Source organism: Gadus macrocephalus, chromosome 21 (assembly GCF_031168955.1).
Source record: "Gadus macrocephalus chromosome 21, ASM3116895v1".
Classification (NCBI taxonomy): Eukaryota; Metazoa; Chordata; class Actinopteri; order Gadiformes; family Gadidae; genus Gadus; species Gadus macrocephalus.
Window position 1 is genome coordinate 8,544,005 of NC_082402.1, and position 20,838 is coordinate 8,564,842.

The following is a 20,838-nucleotide window of genomic DNA, read 5'->3' on the forward strand; positions in this document are numbered from 1 at the left end:
TGTACAGTTTTGAATATATAGATGAGCTATTTAGTGGAAGCTTGCATCAGGAGATTATTCAACCTTCTCATATACAACCAAAAAATGTTCTTGATGCTTATAATTTTCCCTATTGACACACAAATACTATACACTAACATACAACCACATCCGATTTATTAAAAAGAATATTGCAAAAAAAAAAGTTGTTTACGATACGACAACCCCTGCCACCAATTTAGAGTTCTATACTCGATGACTGAAAGATTAGGATGAAATACATCAAACCATAAGATCATGTGTTGAAAACCACAAGGTTACAGCTACATTGGTGGGTCAGGGCAGGGGAATGAGTAGATAACAAATGGCAGCCATCACAGTCAAGGACAGACATTACTATGCTAACAGCTTTTATCACTCCAATGACCTGTGGTGGTTGGTATAATAGCACTCTGACCCGCATCACAACAACAAGGGGACTGTCGCTAAGTATTGTCATAGACCGCATGGAGGTGAATAAATGACACGTAGGCTTTATCATATGAACAGACCTTAAGACATGATGTCATCATGTAACATGACATGTGAACACAACATTTACAATTTGCCCACAATGTGTAAACCATATTTATCAGTATGAGTACAATTAAAATACTACAAAAATAATAATAAAGTGTGAAAAGTGCTAACAGCCAACTTCTCCATAGCGTAGTGTTCGCCATATGGCCTTAAAGAAGTAGTTTGAAGCATTCAAATGCTTTTAGTATTGTAGTGCAGCCACATACAATTCTTAGACTCTTTAAACAATCCCAAAACGTGGCAGGATTAGCTTGTGGTTAGGATTGTGGCTTCCAAGCAGAAGGTCTCTGGGTTTAAACCCTAATGTCCACCTTCATGCCTTACCCCCTATTCACTTAGAAACATGTGTTGAAACTAAGTAAGATGATCAGGATTGAAGCATCTGCTAAATTACTAAATAGTACCACAAAGGGAACACAGATTAATTGAACCTGAAAATGGTACCACGGATAACATTATCAAGACAGTAGGAATTCCAGTGATTTTTCCTTCAAAATAAAGCTTAGTCAGTTGTATCCTCAAAATCCTTTCTTTGGTATTCAAGCATGTCTAGCGAACTGATTCTCTCTGTAATGCTGACCAGGCTTCTGTTAAAACGAACCAAGCGGTATGCCTTTTAACCCAGTTTAATGGGCATAATTATAGGCATATGGCATTATGTGTAAATCTGTGCTACCAAGGGCTCACACTAACACACTGGGATTCTATTCAGTTGCTAGATTAAGATATATGGCTTTGATTTCCACTATGTAATTTCTTATGCGTATGTAACGTGTTATAACATTTTATAGAAAACCATTTCTGTGACACTGGTGAAATCCAATAAAATTGGACAATATGTCTGATACCGGATTGGGATTATAAAATATTAACACTGGTTACAGGGTCTGAATGTTAAATTGATTCAAATGTGCGATTGTTCTTTTTTTTCTAAATAGAAAAATAAGAAAATAGATAAAAATCCTCCCACGTTGACAATTTGGCGTTACAATCTCTGCCGTCCAAATTAACCGTGAAAAAAAATAATAACAACGTGTACGGACTCCTTAACACTATTCCCAAAGAACCGTTTTCCCAGGTGCCCCAGCTCTCTGCCTCAGCACTCGGTCTCCTTGCTGTTGATGCGTCTCTGCCGCTGCAGCCTGAAGGACTGGGCCTTGTCGCTGCGTCCGGTCAGGGCGTGCCCCGTCAGGTCCTCAAACGAGCGGGCCGCCCCCATGTGCCCCCCCACCCCCCTAGAGAAGGCCTTCTCCAGCACATCCTGCTCCAGGTGGGGATCCAGAGACGGGTCTTCCTGGATGGTTGCCATGACGTTGGGGCTGTCCAACGGGGCTAGTCCAGGGCCGGAGAGCGACTGAGGGTGCGATTGGCTGGGAGGCAGGAAAAGGGCGGGGCTTGAAAAGGGGGGGGTGCTGGTCTGTAGGGGTCCCGAGGGAGGGTAGAAGCGGTATCCGGAGGAGGGGTGAAGGGGTTTGAAGATCTGCATGGTGGCTGGCTCCAGGCTGCTCAGGAGCTCTGCGTTCTGGAGACATAGCGGGGTCAGATGGTCAGGACACACTGCTTCGGTCCAAAGGTCAAAGGTTAAGAAGAACGGAAGATCATACTCACACTGGGGAAGAACATGGTCTTGGTGTTCTGCTCAAACTGCCGGTCGAGCTTCTTGTCCTAGGGAGAAACACGATGCCGCAGTCAGGAAGAGCGCCCGTGAAAGGGAATTCTTTAGTGTCAGGTATTGGCATTGCCCTTAATCACAATGAAGGTCTCAAAAGGCTTCACAGGACCTCATCAACACCGACCTCACCCTAAGAACCTCTCAAGGACAACAAGAAACACCCCGGAAAATCAAGGTACTTAATCATGAGAACAAAGAGGGTCAATAATAGACGGAAGATGGTTAATCTTTCCAAGACAAGAACCACTAATACATATGGAAGAACGGTTTACAGGATAGTATAATAGTTAGGATGTTCCGACTCTTTGCCTGAAGGTCAGCTTGGGTTTGATTCCCTGATATCCATAACCTACATCAAGGCCTCCATGAGCAAGATTCCCCAGCACTCCTCCTTTTCTTTAATGACATGAATCTCGAATTACCGTCGGCCCCTTTGTATAAAAGCATCTGTAAAATTACAACGAACCAGGTCGAGGCCGGATACTAAGTCCCCACTCACCACACAGTGGACCAGGATGCTGAGAGGGACCCAGAAGATGAGGGAGAAGCCCACCACCGAGCCCACGATGTTGTCCGCCAGGAACTTGCCAAACGTGTTGATGTCCAGCTTGTCGATGAAGTCCCAAAGACGCTCGATCACGTCCTGTACTTGCTTCATACACTTCCCCTGGAAAACAGCACAGAGAAGAGACTACTCGAAGAAGCTCTAACCAATCCCGGATCACCCTGAATAATGACAACCAATCCAAGTTCTCCCCTATCATAATTGGGATAAAGAAACGCAAGTAGACGTATGGAATTATAATGTATTAAATGTAATCGTTAACATAACTAATCTTAAACATTTTCTGCTTCACAATGACTTCTGAAAAAGAATATCCTGCCTTACAGCACATTTCTTTTTATTCAGAATTTTGTTTTTTTAAATCATTGCTCACCAGCTTCCGCAAAAGACTCAAGACTCACCAGTTCAGAGTTCACCTAGACTCCCCCATTCCACCCTTCCTACTAATTGTTTGTTGTACGTCATTGCACTTAATGTACGCACTTATTCTATGTCGTACTTAGTTATAGTACTTAGTTGTGTAGCATCTTATTAACGTAGCGATTGTTAGTGCTTGGCACTTGGTACTATGAACATACTTATTGTACCGAAAGCAATATATTGTTTCACTTTCTTCTGAGAAATGTACTTATTGCAAGTCGCTTTGGATAAAATGCCCGAAATATAAATGTAAAATACTAAGCTAGACAAGAAATGTCAAACTAAATCTAAAGCATTGACCCTGATCATTTTATATACTCTGACACGAGACGTATCTTACCGCTCCGTCACAGAATCCCACGGTGCATGGTTTCCCTTTACGCAGGAACTGGAAACTGCCGGTTTCGTCCTGGTAGGGGGCGCACACTCCCCGCAGATTCCGACAACACGTCTTACAGGAAGAGTTGGTTTCTGGGGGAGAGAAGAAGACGCCAGCTTCATGCCCAACTCTATTCCCAAAGGAGCCTAATACACTCCACTGAATAGTGAGATTTGATTTCACATGATACCAAATAGTGAACACCGAAGACGGGTGTTTTCTACAGGAACTGTAGAAATCATCATCTTAGTAAGGGCCATAAATTGCTCCGGCTATAAACATACACACTTTACATCAAAGTTAACACACACAATAGGTACAACAACTTGAAGAGTATTCCATCCACTCACTAGTTCACAACACCCTGGGTGCGACCATTCTGAGCACCACCTCCTTAACCCCTGCAGTTGTAAATGCCGTGCTCTATAAGTTCTAGCTAGCTCAACCTGGGTGGAGCTGTTCTGTTCCCCGGAGAGGAGGGGGCGTAGTACCGTTACAGGCGCAGGACTGCAGGCTGAGCACCGCCTCGCAGAAGGGAACACACTGCCCGTCCGCACACTCTCCGTTGTCCAGACACAACGTCTTGTCCGGAGCGTTCTCAGGTGGGGGACACTCGCTGCTGTTCCCTGTGGTCAGGAAACAAGAGACAGGAAGTTGAAGACTAGCCCAGGACGACAGCTAATCAGGCCATTGAATGGATGTTCCTGCAGTGAAAAGTGCTCACATGCGCCAAATGGACAAGGGCAGTTGGTACAAACTTAGAAATGGTACATTGATAGTACACTCATCATTAGAACTAGCTAACGCTGGTGGTCAGGATAACAAGGGAACCGACCTGTGCAGTAGGAGTTTCCCTTGCATGTGGCGTCGATGGGTTCCTGGCAAACCTTGCCCTCCGCTTCAAAGTGACAGTCATTGCAGCAGGCGCTGTTCCTGTCACTACACAGCAAGAAACACAGTTGATCTGCTTGATCTCTGCAGGAGTTTGGACTTTGCCATTTAATTTCTCGTAATAGGTTAAGCGTGCATGACTCTTGAATGATAGAGGAAACTGCTGCAACCCCTGGTAAAAATCCACACAAACTTGGACGCTTGGAAGAAGAAGCAGATAAACTCGTTACCACCTGGAATCGAACCCAGGGCATTGCATCTATAAAGAGCTCCTCCGCAAGCCACCATCACTGGACAGTTCCTGTGCTCATCATGCTGCCTGGCTCACCTGCACTGGGCAGTGGGCCTCAGTTTGCATTCGGAGGTGCAGCAGTGGTCCTTGTTGATGTGCAGCAGGCCGGGGTCGCACTCCTCGCCCTGCTCCACCCGGGAGTTCCCGCAGACGTTGCTGTTGCGCTCCTTGAAGCAGGTCGGCGCCCTCAGCCTCAGACGCTTCACGATGGACCGCCTGCTGCACTCGGAGAACAGCTGGGGAGACACAAGGTCACTCCTCTGATACAACAGCGGGATAACAATTCAACTCAAGCCTTTAAAGACAGAGAGAATAAACTTGAAGAATGCATCTCAAAGTAAAACAGGATATCAGGACGAGACTGGGTGAATGTTGGAGCCGTTAATGACCAATGGACTTTGATTGATGGGGCATATTTATGATTTTAACTGCCTTGACACACACACCACCATCCAATCCCAACCACTGCTGTCACCACAACTACAAAATATCAACACTGCTTTTGAAACAAATGCATTCTGACGATTTGCCAATGATAGGAAATCTCCGAAGTATGAAAATATGAATAAGAAATGTCCATAAAAAGCATATCTATATTGAGGTGCGTACCTTGTTGTTGACGTGGTCCCCACTGACGGCGATGGGGTACATGACGTACTTCCCCCCCTGGTCCTCACTTGGGGCGCATCCCTCTGGGGTGTTGTCCTGGTCGTGTTCCGCCCCGAAGTTATGGCCCAGCTCGTGGGTGGTCACCAGGTCCGCCTCCTGCCGGGAGGGGGTTGGGGACAACGTCACTACTGGGCCTCGCCGAGGGAGGACGGTGGCTGGATGGGTTGTCCTCCCCGCCTACCTTGGTGAGGATGGTTTTCCCATAGTTCTTGGTGCTGGTCAGTCCGGTGTTGAGGTAGATCGCTCTGTGCCCACTGGACGGAGACGGTGGGCATTCTGATAGAGCAACACACACACAGGAACGTTTAAGACCATGGTTATAATCAATCATTATTATTCAATCATAAATAATAATAATTTAACAAGAACATTCAAATAAAACATCTTTATTAAATAAATAATAATACAAATGTGTTACTACTATTAATTAATAATAGCTGTAGAGCAAGTGCTTAACAGTTATAAATCACAGTAAAGTACAGATAAAAATACAAAGTATTACACAGCTACACCACTGCCTATACCCACCTACATACCTACAGTATAATGAACTTAAATCCACACTGGATCAGAAACAGCTGGGTCTTACTCTCGGAGCAGAGTCCTCCAGGAACGCCAGTCTTAGCGGGGGCGACGTAGGCCAGGCCCAGGGTGCCCTCGTCAAAGTCCTGGTAGGTGAACAGGTGAGCCAGACACACCTGGGAGGCCTTTTCCGCTATGTCCTGACTGAACTGCTGTTAGGACCAACAAGCACACACACAGCATAGGCTTCAGCCCCAGGAACCAAACTGAATCATCTATCTTTAAAGGAGCAGACTTTAAGATTTGTCTGAATTAGTCCCACACCCTTCAAACCAATAGGGTGCAGCTATTGAGGTAGTGCAGCCGTGGGCAGCACTACTCTCATCCTCCCATGTTGGACTGTGGCCAGACTGGACGCTGCAGTGACGGTGACCTCTTGAGGTACAAAGGTGTATTACCAGAAGGGACTGGCCAGTGCTAGATGGGCTAGCTGCTAACTTAAGTACATATCTCTCAAAACGGCAAAACGGTTATTTCTTGACATTCTGCCTATCTACCAGTCCTTCCTTTCGTAGTATGTCAGGGCCGAGTTTGTGCTTTACCTCCAGATGATAATCTATTTCTTCAAATTCACTTTGTTCATCTCTCACATCTCTCTATCTCTCACCTCTCCATCCATCTATCACATGTTCATCGCTCTATCTCTCACCTCTCCATCCATCTATCACATGTTCATCCCTCTATCTCTCACCTCTCCATCCATCTATCACATGTTCATCCCTCTATCTCTCACCTCTCCATCCATCTATCACATGTTCATCCCTCTATCTCTCACCTCTCCATCCATCTATCACATGTTCATCCCACTATCTCTCACCTCTCCATCCATCTATCACATGTTCATCCCTCTATCTCCCATCTCTCCATCCATCTATCACATGTTCATCCCACTATCTCCCATCTCTCCATCCATCTATCACATGTTCATCCCACTATCTCTCATCTCTACATCCACCTATCTGTCCATCTCAACATCAATCGATCTGTTGGTTTGAAGGTGGCCTTGGTAGTTGGTGTCTTACCTCCAGCAGTCTCTTGACGTCCCAGACGCCCTTGCCAGTCGTTGGGCTGCCTTTCATGTTGAAGTGGGCCCCTCCATGGGGGACTGAGGTGGGAGCCTTCTCGATGATAATCTGGAACAGGGACAGATAAATAGCCATTACCTAGGTCTATCCATCCTGCCTTTTGGTACAACAACAGTGCCATTGTATTTTAGTTTAGTAGACACATTTAACAGGATCTATGCTATGGTTATTAAGTTATTATTAATGGAATGTACTTAAGAGGATCATCACCTGTTGAATCTGAACGCCATAACCTTTGAACTCTTCGTCCCAGGATGTGTTCCTGTAGATGTCATCCACCCGATCAATAAGCTCGATCTATACCAGTTCCAGAGGGTAGAGGAGACAGAGATGGGACAGAGAGAGGGGTTTAAACAAGATATATGATCTATTGCTCACAAGTGGTTTTCCTGTTGTGGATTTGTGTGTGTGTGTGTGTGTATGTATGTGTGTTGTGTGTGTGTGTGTGTTGTGGTGTGTGTGTATCTGAGGTGGATGTGGGACTATGTGTGAGACCAGGTGTCTGTCTAGCTGACCAGTTAGTACAGGGTGGTGTAACAGATTTGTTTATCTGACAGGTGTGTGTGAGCCCAGGCGTGTGAGGCTGACCAGGTAGTTGAGGGTGGTGCTCTCCTCACTGCGGCCCATGTTCTCGAAGAACCGGTGGTCAGCCACCAAAAGCAGGGGACAGGTGTTCTTCGTGTGGTCGTACACCTGCCTTTTCTCTCTGCCGCCGGCCTCTGCCGGTCACAAGGGGTCATCAGAGATTACACACTGACCGGGTTGATCAGTATTAGCTAATCCCAAAGCGTCGTAAAGCGGGTGATTTTATACGACGTCGACAGAAATTCCTTGGCTTTCTCAAGGAGCTTAACCATTAAGTATCAAGTCAAATAACAGACAGTAAAAGTAATATAGGTTTTTAGAAACATGTTATTCATGAGCAGGAATAGCAGGGGTCTGGCTCAAGGTTGCCTACACAGGTAGACTGAGGACATGATAGCAGATTGAATCTATAACCTTTCAGCTGGGAGTCAAACCGCCTAACCTCTAGACCACCCGTCACCCTATCAATTAGATAAACCTAAACATGAGGTCTAAAGTTTCTTCATACATAATCGACATTGTGTTTTTATGAACCTTCCTGAAAGAAACGAGAGAAGTCAAAAACCGTCAGTACCCTCTTCCTGCTTGGCCCCCAGGGTCGCCCCCATGTCGTCAGGCAGCAGGTGCCCGGGGTCGGGGTGCACGTAGCCGCAGACGTTGGGCCGGGCCAGCCTGCTGATATTCCTGATGTCCTCCGAGCGATATACCAGCAGACGGCCGTCTGGAGGCGCTCTGGTGAACCTCCACAGAGGCTGAGAGTGAGAGGGGAGATGGGGGGAGGTGTAGAAGAGAGAGGAGAGGAGAGAGGGGAGGAGAGGAGAGGAGGGAGGAAGGAGGGGAGATGAGCGAGGGAGTAGACAGGATGAGAGTAAACGATTAGAGAGGAGATAATAATTGGATGATAGTACAGCGCTTCCTGGGATAGAATCGAGTACCTTTAGGCGGGGAGCCCACACCACTACAGCCGCTACACTTTGTTGTCCTGCCACAATATTATAGCATCAATAGTTGGCGCAGTCTCACAAAAACACCCAAAAGCCTGGAAGTATGCAAATACTATACCAAATACCGGTGTTTCAGTTTTATTTGGATAATTATTATTCTCAAACGGGGGTATAGGTACAAAGATTATGAGGATTGCAGGGGGCAGGGAATTTTTTTTAATCATTTTAGATTTAATATTGGTTATGAAGTGGTTACTAAATTTAAACGCTGCAGAACCTATACAATTATCTTTTTTTCACAAAGTAAAATACACAAATGAATTTACATATAATTATTTCCCTCCATACATTTTTTTTTTGCTGGTGATAGGGGTACCTGGCTGAAAAAATATCTTAGGGGTACATTCGTAAAATTAGTTTGAGAACCACTGCTACACATAATACATATATATATAAATATATACACTGTATAATATGCTACCACATGACTATAAAAATGTGTGGTGGTGTGGTGCAGGTCAAGTGGTACCTCCAGGTTGTATTCTGCGTCGTGGGTCATAATGCGGGCTGAGAACTCATCTCCATCCATATGGGCCTGGACCCGAGAGTTCTCCTCCCCTGAAAGTGGAACGCCTCTAGGTTAATAGGGCAGCGCAGGTCCGCTAATGTCATTTCCAGTGCCGCTATCATTTCAGGATAGCTTGCTAAGCCAACCCTTTGTGAGATGTTGACAGACTGAACACTGGAGGGTCTGTTCCCAGTAAACCAGTCACATGGTTGCTTCTCATAATGTGTCGATAGATATTTTATTATATATCGCTTTTATTTTTCATTTTCATTTCTGCATCTCTTTATTCCTATTACTAATACAGCACTTCCGTCCGGGGTTCATTATCTAGCCCTATCATATCGTCACTTACCTATTTTTTTATACTCACTTACTTATAGAACTGCATTTAAATTGCACTTTTCTTCCCAAGCACACTTTGACAAATAACAATGGTGTAAATGTGTTCCATTCGCCTATTGTTATTCTCTAACCCCCACTGAAAGTGCTTTACAATGAATGCCTAAAATTTTTTACATTCACACACCAACTGCGTCAAACAAGCATATAAGGAACGGCTAGTTGTCTTGCTCAAAGCCCCTCCTTGTTACACCTGATTGGATGAACCCTCTGAGTGACACAGATCCTTACCAATGACATGTCCCGTGAAGTAGTTCTGTCTGTTGACCTCATAGCCTTTCTCCTGGCCATCACTGTCGATGACAACAACCTTAAAGTCCTCTGTGAAGAGCTCTGTGTTGGTCCGCAGGTACAGCTTGAAATGCCTGGAGAAAGGGTGTGGTAGTCTGTATCAATGGTACAGTCCAATAATGGTGCGATCCATTGATGATCATGGGACAGTATCTCTGGTGTCCAGGCAACTTTGTAGTGGATGAGTAGGACAGTACGTTAATGCATGTGTAATAAGGCAGTATTGTGTAGTAGTTAGGGTGTTTGACTTCCATCTGAAAAGCTTCTTGCCCTGAACCCTAATGTTCACACACAGTTTACCTTTAGGAACCTACCACGAGCAAGTTGCCTCACTTATACCTGCTTTAAGTCGATTTGGATGCAAGCATATGCGGAGTGGCTAAGTACCGGTAGTAGCCTAGTTATCAGCCGTCTTGCACACAAGCGTTGTCCGGTCTACCTGTGCAGGGCATTGAAGCTGATGAGCCGCTCCAGGTGTGTTGTTGTCTGTGTCCGAGTGTCGCGGCGGCGGACTGAGTGGGCCTGGACGCCAGAGAGAGGCAACACGTCGAAGTCTGTCAGCACTGCGCGTAAGGTGGCTGTGGCCAGGGGAAACATAGAAGTACTGCTTATTATTATCCACCTCCTCCTCCTCGTCCTCCTCCTCCTAGTGATGTAATTTGTTTCCACTGACTGAGTTTAATATATGAATTGTCATAGCAGACAGTGGTCAGTCAGTAGACCATAGTGCACTCCATGCCAAAATATACACCAACACATACAGTCAAAGGCTTGGTTGCAAATATGGTTTTGAATACATGGCCTATGGCTGAGAGAAATAGAATTTGGCCTTGCATTCCCGCATATTCTCTCCCAAACTCTCCCTCTCTCACCAAATCTTTCATCATTATAATAATGCGACTTAATACAATAACTTTCATTTGAACAATTATACCATTAGATTATTATTATTATTATATATATTATCACATATATTATGTCTAACATACTTAAAATCTGCAATGGCAATACTTGAAAAACTTGCACTAAAGTATGGACACGTCCAACCCATTGGATAATTCTCCTTGTCCTCATGGTTGTTGACAGTTTGCTTGAATACTCACTATATTCACTGTAGTTGTCAATGGCCGGCGGTGTCCTGGCACCCGCCGTTAAAACCACAGAAATTGTTAGTAACAAAAGTTGTTCCATATTTTCCGGAGCTCAACTAACGCGAACGGTAGGCAATCCTCACAGAATGGAAATGTCTAATCTAAACTCACGACAGGCGAAATGGGATTTCCCCTGGATCTATACATTGAAAATGAAGCTTTTTCCACCCATGAGGAGTCTATACACTTCATACATAAAAGTAAGAAATAGTAGCGCCGTGATGGAAACCTTTGTTGTGTTGAGGCATGCGGAGCTGGAGAAAACGAGCCGCACGTCCCACACACCCGGAAGCCAACTAGTGGAAAAGAGACTGGTGGAAAAAACATACAGCAAGTGATGGAAACGGTGCCTTCTTCAAACAGTTATCCACCGATATCACTGGACATGGAGAAAATAATCGTATATAGTCTTACGTAAGAGTAGCCGGGCCTATTTAAGCACAGTGATTTGAAACTGTGCGACATCTGCGCGACTGCGGCGATCTATATTTAATTTCCGAGTTGATCCTCATCCTAATCCCTCATGTCCGAATCCTTCTCTGATTCACTCGGTCTCAAAAAGAATATGTAAATGATCGGCAAAAACCATCACTTTTCGAAGAAATTGAGACACAGAGTGGTTTGGCATGGGGGTGTACTCGATGTACCAGTCAACTAATAAGTATGGGGATAAATGTTTTGTGTTATGATGCCAACGGTTCTTTATTTAGCCGTTAAATTGGCAGACGCTGTGATGAGGCGCCAGAAGGCTGGTTGTTAGAGCCAAGGGTCGGAATGTACAGTCGCCGACTGATATGGGCGGCAACAGGAGCGACGAACCACTCTATGGCCGCTATAATAAAAAGGTTCTGCCCGATGTTTGTTCGGACCGTTGGATCCTAAAACTACTCCATTGTCCCAGACTCCCTCTTAACACCAGCAGACAATTATAATTTAATGATTTTGCTTCATGGAACCCTACTATTTTCGTTAAGAGTTGAACGATAGGTCTCGAATTTATTCAGCTGTAAATCATTGATTGAAAGATATTCCACATTTTCCACATGATTTATAAAATGTTTTTATTTCATATTACATGAGTGTGACATGAGACATTTTCACAATGCTTGAGGAACTACAATCAAATATAAGCAAAAGAAAAAAAGTAAACAAAAAACAAACCCAACAACCAAAAGTGATTTGGATCCAATCACCAGGCGAACCAAACAGCGTTTCACGTGCACAAGCCCTTTAATGACTACAGAGCTGAACGACTGGGATGGCGCTAATGTAACTGGCTTCCACGTCAGCTTTAATTAAAAACAGGAGAAAAACAAAACCAGGCATGCATGTTGGTCTCCTATCACCTCTTGTTTTTTGATCTTCAAAGGGTCCCCATTTTCTGGACATGCTGAATTTCAAGTGTCTGCGTTCTCTGTAAATGCGCTTGCTGAAAGCAGAGCGTTATTCGCTACCACTGGGGTTTATAAAATGTATGTTGTTGGGGTCCTGTTTGTTCCTATAGTCACAAAGCACGTACACGTGTCAGTTTTATACACAGAACGCAATGTTTTGCCGCTCCACTGTTCATATTCCCATGAAAGCGCACCAAAGTAACCTCAACATACACACCCACACACACCAATATATAATTCTCAGTTATGGATTAAGCTATTAATACCACTATTATCTACTGCAAGGGGAAGTGCCGAAATACACGGAAAACTCAGGAATGGCAAACATGACACATATATATATATATATATATATATATATATATATATATATATATATATATATATATATATATATATATATATATATATTATACTCCCCCCCCCCCCCCCCCCCCCCCCCCCCCCCCCCTAAAACGAAAAGAGCCAAGAGTCTTCCAGAATATAAATCTTTTAAATTTGAAGATGCAGAGGCCGGTGTCTACAACTGACATTTGGAACCATTATCATGTCAAGTGGAACAATAAGGAATGAAGAAGTGTAAAAAGATTTTTCTCTTGTAGTTCTCCACGGAGACCGCTAGGGGGTGCTTTAGTTCTCTCCCTCGCCGGCTCACCCTCTTCTGCCGTGTTGTCAGTGTTGTCAGCCGTCCATAGCTGTAAACAACAAAAACACAGGACGTTATGATATGGGGTATGAAGGCAAGGATAGGGTTAGGATTAGGCTAGCCCTGGTTGCTAAAGCGCAAAGGTACTGCCTCAACCCAACCTGCCTCTTCATTATGGCCCAATCCCATTTCTACCCCTTACGCCTTCCCTTACCCCTTCCCCTTACCCCTTCAAAACAAGGGGGAGGGGGAAGGAGCAGGGGTAAGGGGTAGAAATGGGATTGGCCTATCTGTCTCTGTATTGACTGTCCGTCGTTTTGGATAAAAGTGTGCACTAGCTTACTGAATTATTCCATCTTCACAATAAGCACTTGAACACCACTGTTGTATGACATGTATACGTCTCATATCACAGCTATGTTACTGTAGCCTCGTGAGACCATCCTGAACTTTAGAGGTCACGTTCTGCAGAATTTATCAATCAATTGTTGCACTCGAGGGAAGCGCAGTAATCGATGGAGCAAAAAATACGGTTTATTTCACAATATAAACAATAATTGAAGGGTGAAAAGTTATTTGCATGGTGTTCTTTCAACAATGTTAGGCTGCTCCCATATTTGGAAATCGATAGCTTCCCAGCCGAAGCCAGACACACACTGCGAACGCAAGCGGGAATATCTGGATGTCCTCAGGAGGCTAATGTTACTGGGTGGATAAGCGTCATACGGCAGACAAGCAGCCTCACCGTCAGGTTGTCTCGGAGGAGTTGCATGATCAGGGTGCTGTCCTTATAGGTGTCCTCGGCCAGGCTGTCCAGCTCCGTGATGGCATCGTCAAACGCCTCCAGGCACAAAACAACACTCAGTCAACCACATAGAAACGCTACCATTACTTAGCGTGCAGCTATTTGCTAATACAAGCAACCCCCGTCTACAACTCTTTTCCTAGCCATCACGGCCGACTGCATCGCCTTCCCACCTTTGATTTGAGCGACATGTACGTGTCACGGCTCTGCAACCATGGCACCGGCTGATGTTGCAGACCACCGGTTCAGTCGGTTAGGTGCTGCTGTTACCAGAGCGTGTTTAGGCCTTAAGAGACCAACTATGAATGTGCATGTACAGCTGCATGCGCTGGGACTAACGTTCATAGAAACAGTGTTGTGCAACAACTGCCCCTTTATATTTAGTTGGATCCATGGATTACGTGCCCCTCACCTTTTTTGGCCAGGGTGCAGGCCTTGTCTGGGGCGTTGAGGATCTCGTAATAGAAGACGGAGAAGTTGAGGGCCAGGCCCAGCCGGATGGGGTGGGTGGACGTCATTTCCTTAGTGCTGATGTCCAACGCACTCTGGTAGGCTGCCTGGGACTGGCTTATCGTCTCTGCAGGGACACACGCACACAGTTACTTGTTTTTGGGAAACCAAGTGTTTTTCTGCCATTGAGTGAAGGACCAAAATAATTTGGCCCCCGTGTGACCTCAAAATGGTTCAGTCTGTTGGTGTGGCGTCAAAGGTGCATTGGCGGTGGAAGTAGGACTGTATTTCTCTCACCTTGCTTTGCGTCTTCAGACTCGACCTCGGCCAGGTATCTGAAGTAGTCGCCCTTCATCTTCAGGTAGAACACCTGCTTTCTGCGTTGGCAGAGTCGGCAGTTGGTTGATGAGATATTTGTCCAGCAGTTCCTGGGAGACACAGAGCATTGAGAACCAGCTTAAAAAAGTGAAGTTTTTAAACCACAACAGAATCGGACGTTGCTAGAAATGGCATAGCCATCCATCCGCTATAAGGGAGTGACATGCTCAATGTCAAAGGTCGGTGGTCGATTTTAAACCACTCCTGGCTTGTACCTGACAATCAGGGCATCTCTTCCCCAATTGGTTCAGGGTATCCATCTTGCCTGTCAATCACATGCTTGCACACAGCATTATCTTAGAACCCTCACAAGTGCGTGAATGCAACACTTCAAAATGGCTGAACAACATCAGGAGGGAGGAAGTGTGCAGGGAGGAGGGTGTGTTGGAGAGGAGGGAGAGAGGACACGTAACAGGGAGGGAGGGAGGGAGGGTGCGTAACAGGGAGGGAGGGAGGACAAGTAACAGGGGGGAGGGCGTGTTACAGGGAGGGAGGGAGGGTTACAGAGAGGGAGGGAGGGAGCGTTACAGAGAGAGGGAGGGAGGGTTACAGAGAGGGAGGGAGGGTTACAGAGAGGGAGGGAGGGTTACAGAGAGGGAGGGAGGGTTACAGAGAGGGAGGGAGGGTTACAGAGAGGGATGGGAGGGAGCGTTACAGGGAGGGAGGGAGGGAGCGTTACAGGGAGGGAGGGAGGGAGCGTTACAGGGAGGGAGGGAGGGTTACAGAGAGGGAGGGAGGGTTACAGAGAGGGAGGGAGGGTTACAGAGAGGGAGGGAGGGTTACAGAGAGGGAGGGAGGGTTACAGAGAGGGAGGGAGGGTTACAGAGAGGGAGGGAGGGTTACAGAGAGAGGAGTTACAAGCGAGGAGGGCCAGGGAAGGGAGCGTTACAGAGGACAAGGGGAGGCATCGGGAGGAGTGGGGGAGGGAGGGAGGGAGGGAGCGTTACAGGGAGGGAGGGAGGGGAGCGTTTACAGGGAGGGAGGGAGGGAGCGTTACAGGAGGGAGGGGAGGGAGGGAGGAGCGTTACAGGGAGGGAGGAGTGTTACAGAGAGGGAGGGGAGCGTTACAGGGAGGGAGGGAGGGAGCGTTACAGGGAGGGAGGGAGTGTTACAGCAGCTTCAAGTAGCTTCCAATCTCCCACTCTGACCGGCAGTGGGCATTAATAGAGGCGCTTCAGGAAGTGGGGCCAGAGGGATTGTTCTGCTGCTGCAATGCGAGTGAAATGTGAAAGCAGAGCGGGAAGTTTACAGAGGCAGAGGTGCCGGGGGCAGAGTGTCTTGTGAGGAATGCCAGAGAGGGAAGTGGTGAGGGCCCGTGAAGGTCCTGCAGAGCAGATCCTACCGTGTCCTCGAGGGATCTGTGACCCATCACCAGACACCTAGATATGTCTGTGTAGGCTGTGGCTACTCTCTGTGGTATTTCTAAAACTAGGCAATAAGGCCCATTAACCTAACCCAATTTTGATTGAATGCTTTGATTGTCTGTTCACGGACTCCAATTGTAAGTTGCTTTGTATAATGAAAGAGTTAATTAATGATTCAATGTAAATGCCCCATCTACTATCTAATGCATCATCTACTGGTAGTGGCAATCATCAATGTCATTGTAAAAGAAATCCAAACCGAAAGCAATCAGTAAGAGAAAGTGTTGTACCCAATAGTATGTGCCATATACTTTAAATAGCCGCACAAAATAGGGCAGCCTCCAAACCGTGTCACTCCTGCACGAATCAAAGCGAACCCAACGCACCACAGCAGAAACGAAAGAGATGCTATTCTTTCTAAAAAGGAAACGAGAGAGGACTTCCTGTTTGGGTGGTTGGGGTACTCAAAGAGACAACAGAGAGTAACCGTTATCCAATCCCTTCCTCTTACTGGCCCTTCTAGTGATGGTGGAGGTAGTGGGGAAGCTACCATAAAAACACTTTAGTTATGTAATCCCAGCCTTTCTCCCCACTCACTCACCCAACCCCCCCCCCCCCCTTTTTTCCGCATCAAAACGCACTCTACTAGGCAGACAGATGGCCTGGGGGGCAGCTAGAGTGCATACCATCTAGATTCTATGCCATAGATGGACGAGATGGGTGAGCTGGCCTGCTTGTTGTTTCTGGATGCATGCGTGAGTCGAAACACAGGCGGCAGGAAACACTATCAAGGCGTGGCTTAACCCTGATGCCATTTGACGGGGAAGGATTTATGTAAGGAATAAACCTTGCCCTGGCTTTCCCGTCATTGGCCTATAATGAACGACCAGGGTGGTGATGCGGGCCCAGGCCAGACTTGGAGTACTTGACTTTCATATACAACGTTTGTTTTCTTATTGACTTAAGCAGCTGAATTGTAACATTCATCTGAGGCGCCTTGAGCATTTTGTTTGCCACACCCGGTCGCAGGTGTGGCAGTCATTGAGAAATAACCCATAACCTTTAAAGGTTATTGACTAATTAGAGTGAAGTCTTCAACAATGCTGTCTGCTATACAATTTGTAAAAGCACGATAAGCTAACAGACTGCCCAGGAAGTGTTCACTGATGGTGGGTGGGTGGATTGAAGGGTCCAGGGTTCACAGGAAGGGGCTGCATTTGCTTTCACACCCAAAACACACCTGGGCCAGAAAGCTGGCTGAAGCCGCGTGTACATAAACACCCCCCCACCCCCCCCCCCCCCCCCCCCTCCCATCAGCACCCAGCGCAACACACACAAACTCATAGCAACCAACACCACAACGCGTCATCACAGCCCTGGAATGTATTTCATGTCATGGTGCTGAAGCAATGGTGGAACGTGAATTGGGGAAGTTCTGTTATAGATTCAGTGCCTACTGTGGCATACCACACCCACCGATAGTAAATGTCGTATAAAACATTTACTGTTACACAACCTAGTGTAAAGGGAGTCCGTCTGGCTGTGTTGAATCACAAGCGGAACGCTTCCCTGTTAACCTCGGAAATTATTTGGGGATTTACTGGCAACTGTTTTGTTCCAACACGACAAACAACACCCATCTGGTGTCCAGGGAATTCAAACAAACACTTCTACAGCATTTATGACCCAAACCACCCCCTTCTCCCTCTAGACATTGCATTCCAACCCGTAGCTCTGGGTGGTTCCGGCCCCTGACTCCCCATTATCAGCCCCATGACTCCCATTATCAGCCCCATGACTCCCCATTATCAGCCCCATGACTCCCCATTATCAGCCCCATGACTCCCCATTATCAGCCCCATGACTCCCCATTATCAGCCCCATGACTCCCCATTATCAGCCCCATGACTCCCCATTATCAGCCCCATGACTCCCCATTATCAGCCCCATGACTCCCCATTATCAGCCCCATGACTCCCCATTATCAGCCCCATGACTCCCCATTATCAGCCCCATGACTCCCCATTATCAGCCCCATGACTCCCCATTATCAGCCCCATGACTCCCCAATATCAGCGCCTGACTCCTTGACACCCAAAGCATGAAGACCCCAAACGTACATGAAGCAGAGCTGTCCACACAGCCACGCATAAACATCTCTTCTTCCTCCGCCCGCAGCACCCACACCCCTCCGATCCTATAAAAAGGTACACGCGAGAATAGATAATAGTCAGAACTAATGTACGTCCTGTATTCGGTTTTCGGTTTACTTCCCCTGAACTGAATATTGATGCCCATTCTTGTACCAAGTACTTTCAGCTCCCAATGGCAGACAGTGATTGCAGAAACTGTGGTTGTAGTGGGCAGTCTCTGAAAGGAAATTATGCTTGTTGGTACTTGGCATGCTTAAAAATTTAATCCTCTTAAATTCAGAGCTTCTGCTGTATAGAAACTTCCACTTAACAAGCAGTTATGTGCGTGTCCATACACGTTCCTCACATGCATGCCAGCCAACACAATCATAGTTCACTTGGGGCCAGGACTGGCCTAGGCTTGAGCAGCCGTAGAGAAGGCTGGTTTGAAGCAGCATTAGTGGCTCCTGTGGAGGTAGTGTGTAGTGAGGATCTGGGCCAGAACCAACCCAGAACCAATCCAACCAGAAGGACGAGCTGCCTAGGGCCTCTTCCCTGGCAAGCTGCTGCTCGCAATAGGAATTCCTTGGCAAGACAGGTAGTGGTGAGAAAATCATTTGCTGTATTTGCACAGCACCGATCTGTTTTGTGTTCCTCTTTAAAAATGTCCCGTTAAATGACAGGCTGCATTCACCAAAAAGGAAACCGCACCCGGTTTCCAATGAGACTGAACTGCGACATAAGCTTTCACATGAACGAGTTGTCATGTGAACCATGCAGGGATTCTGACTAATACATGAATCATCTTCATGGCCATGTTTGCCCTTTGAGTTATTAACATTGTTCTGTTGCTTTAAAATTTGACTGTAGACTCGGGTATAACTCATTTGATTTCAGGGAAGAGAAATGGCATATATTGCCAGTAAACTTCTTTTATATTTTGTGAAGTGAAGCTTTATTATAGGTTGTTTGATAAGAATGCAGGAAACTGACGAATCTAGCTGCGAGATGTTCCTGTTTGTTGGTGAACTGCACATATTCAAGTGGCCATCTCAATCTCTTTCGTTCTCCTTTGCAGCACCAATGGCGGAAAAAAATTACCTTGCTACACACAAGTAACTTGTAGAGCAAGTCTGTGGTGGAAGCTGAGCCATGCCCCTATCTGGCGGAACGATCACTGCTGGGTGATGCGAAACACGTCCTAATTGTGCATCGCTTTTGATTCGTATGCATGGCGAAAATGGCACCAGTGACGCCCAGTTCGTAAATTGCATAATACTGCAATTGCAAGGGCTTTCTCCAGACCTCAAAGAGGACCTCAAACTGGTTTCAACCTTGACTGACAGCTTAACCGGTTCTCTCAAATGGCTTTGTAAGGCCCGCCCACATGGCTACCCACTCTCTCCTTCACCTTCCCGGCAGGAGGATTTAAAGCAAGAAGAAAAAAACTAACTGAATTTATGAACATGTATCCCATACATTTACATAACCCCCCGCACACCTAGATAAGGGAGAGGGAGCGACCAACTGTTAGTCGGAGCAGGTTCTCTCTCCTCAACCCCACCCCCCAATTCTTCAACAAAAGAGCAGGCAGAAAGCACATATCACACACTGCCTCCAGCTCCTCTTTACCAGGGGACTTTCAGCTGGATACTGGCCCCTTGCCCCCCCACCCCACCCCCCCAAACAACACCACTGCTACTGTGGTGGGCTCCGGCAACATCCACGTGCACATCACGCTCCGCAACAGCCAGCACCAGGCTGGCCTCCAGCTTCGCTGTGCGCAAAGTACACCGTCTATTTTTAAAAGAATCATAGCCTTATTCTCCTCAAATGCCTTCCCGACCGGCGACTTTGATATTCAATAGCACAGAGGCTCTGTGAAGACACTTCCGTTACCACTGCTCAGAAACCAGTGGTAAATCTTTTACTGGGGCCGCTAGATCATCTTATGGGGAACAACAGTAAGCCGATTTCAATAGTGTTCCTGTAACGAAATACGCAAAACAAATAATGCATTCTAACGGTAAATCTTGGATCAGACAACGATGTCACTGCAACCTCTATTCATTTCCTTGTATTAAAAAAAAAAAAAGGGTTGATTTCTCCTACCGCAGCTATGTAAAAATAGATTTTAAAGTATGCCTCCACACACACACTGCCAAATAATGGAAATGGTGTTAGAGAGCAGAGATAATTAATCCACGTGGCTTGGAGCCAGCCAGCCTCCCAACCGCCCCATGGCCCAGTTCTTCTGCTGCTCTGCCTTATTTAACCTAGAAAACCTCCCCTCTCTGCTGCCACTACACTACAACCAGATCTCACAACCAATCCATGTACTCGTTATACCAGAGCAATTACCCAAACACTTTCATTTCAAACCGCCAGATCCTTAACAGTTGGCCCTTGCTAGGCTATTCCTTTACCTACTAACCTTTGGTGAGATTTTTGTTGCCCTTCATTTCCGGGGTACAGTCAGAAAAGGTTTTTGTCCCACAAGGGGCAAGGCTAGTGCCTAGTGCTAGCCACTACACCAAGACCCTTGTAAAAAAAGAGGCTAAATGGAAACGCCAAAACCAAACAGCAAGCAACAAGGCTAACAACCCGGATCATCCCTG

At 46.3% G+C, this 20,838-nt stretch overlaps 2 protein-coding genes across 3 annotated transcripts; both read right to left on the reverse strand.

Moving 5' to 3' along the window:
* Positions 1-134: 134 nt before the first annotated feature.
* On the reverse strand, positions 135-12,798 carry adam17b (ADAM metallopeptidase domain 17b). 2 transcript variants are annotated; one of them, XM_060041099.1, is made up of 18 exons: positions 11,004-12,798; positions 10,340-10,478; positions 9,841-9,974; positions 9,172-9,260; positions 8,273-8,450; positions 7,702-7,832; positions 7,324-7,410; positions 7,069-7,161; positions 6,036-6,180; positions 5,628-5,722; positions 5,387-5,542; positions 4,814-5,013; positions 4,430-4,533; positions 4,086-4,220; positions 3,556-3,686; positions 2,730-2,897; positions 2,167-2,223; positions 135-2,080 (listed from the first exon to the last, which is right to left on the reverse strand). In XM_060041099.1, the coding sequence occupies exons 1-18, from the start codon at positions 11,089-11,091 to the stop codon at positions 1,655-1,657; spliced, it is 2,556 nt and encodes an 851-aa protein (XP_059897082.1). In that variant the 5' UTR covers positions 11,092-12,798; the 3' UTR covers positions 135-1,654. The 2 variants fall into 2 exon arrangements, with proteins under 2 accessions (XP_059897082.1, XP_059897081.1); XM_060041098.1 differs by having other exon boundaries at positions 7,051-7,161.
* Positions 12,799-12,919: 121 nt separating this feature from the next.
* On the reverse strand, positions 12,920-14,807 carry LOC132449455 (14-3-3 protein beta/alpha-like). The gene is given in 5 exon segments (XM_060041100.1): positions 12,920-13,140; positions 13,837-13,933; positions 14,311-14,473; positions 14,644-14,746; positions 14,748-14,807. Coding segments are annotated over 5 exon segments (558 nt in total). The 5' UTR covers positions 14,793-14,807; the 3' UTR covers positions 12,920-12,990.
* Positions 14,808-20,838: the final 6,031 nt, after the last annotated feature.

What these genes read in the sequence shown, in the direction of transcription:
- adam17b (XM_060041098.1), bottom strand. Translation starts at nt 11,091, where the DNA reads ATGGAACAACTTTTGTTACTAACAATTTCTGTGGTTTTAACGGCGGGT. An exon ending in ACGTCAAGAGACTGCTGGAG is followed by an intron (nt 6,181 to 7,050) that starts GTAAGACACCAA and finishes TGGTCCTAACAG; the next exon opens with CAGTTCAGTCAGGACATAGC. An exon ending in GGAAAACCATCCTCACCAAG is followed by an intron (nt 5,543 to 5,627) that starts GTAGGCGGGGAG and finishes CCCTCCCGGCAG; the next exon opens with GAGGCGGACCTGGTGACCAC.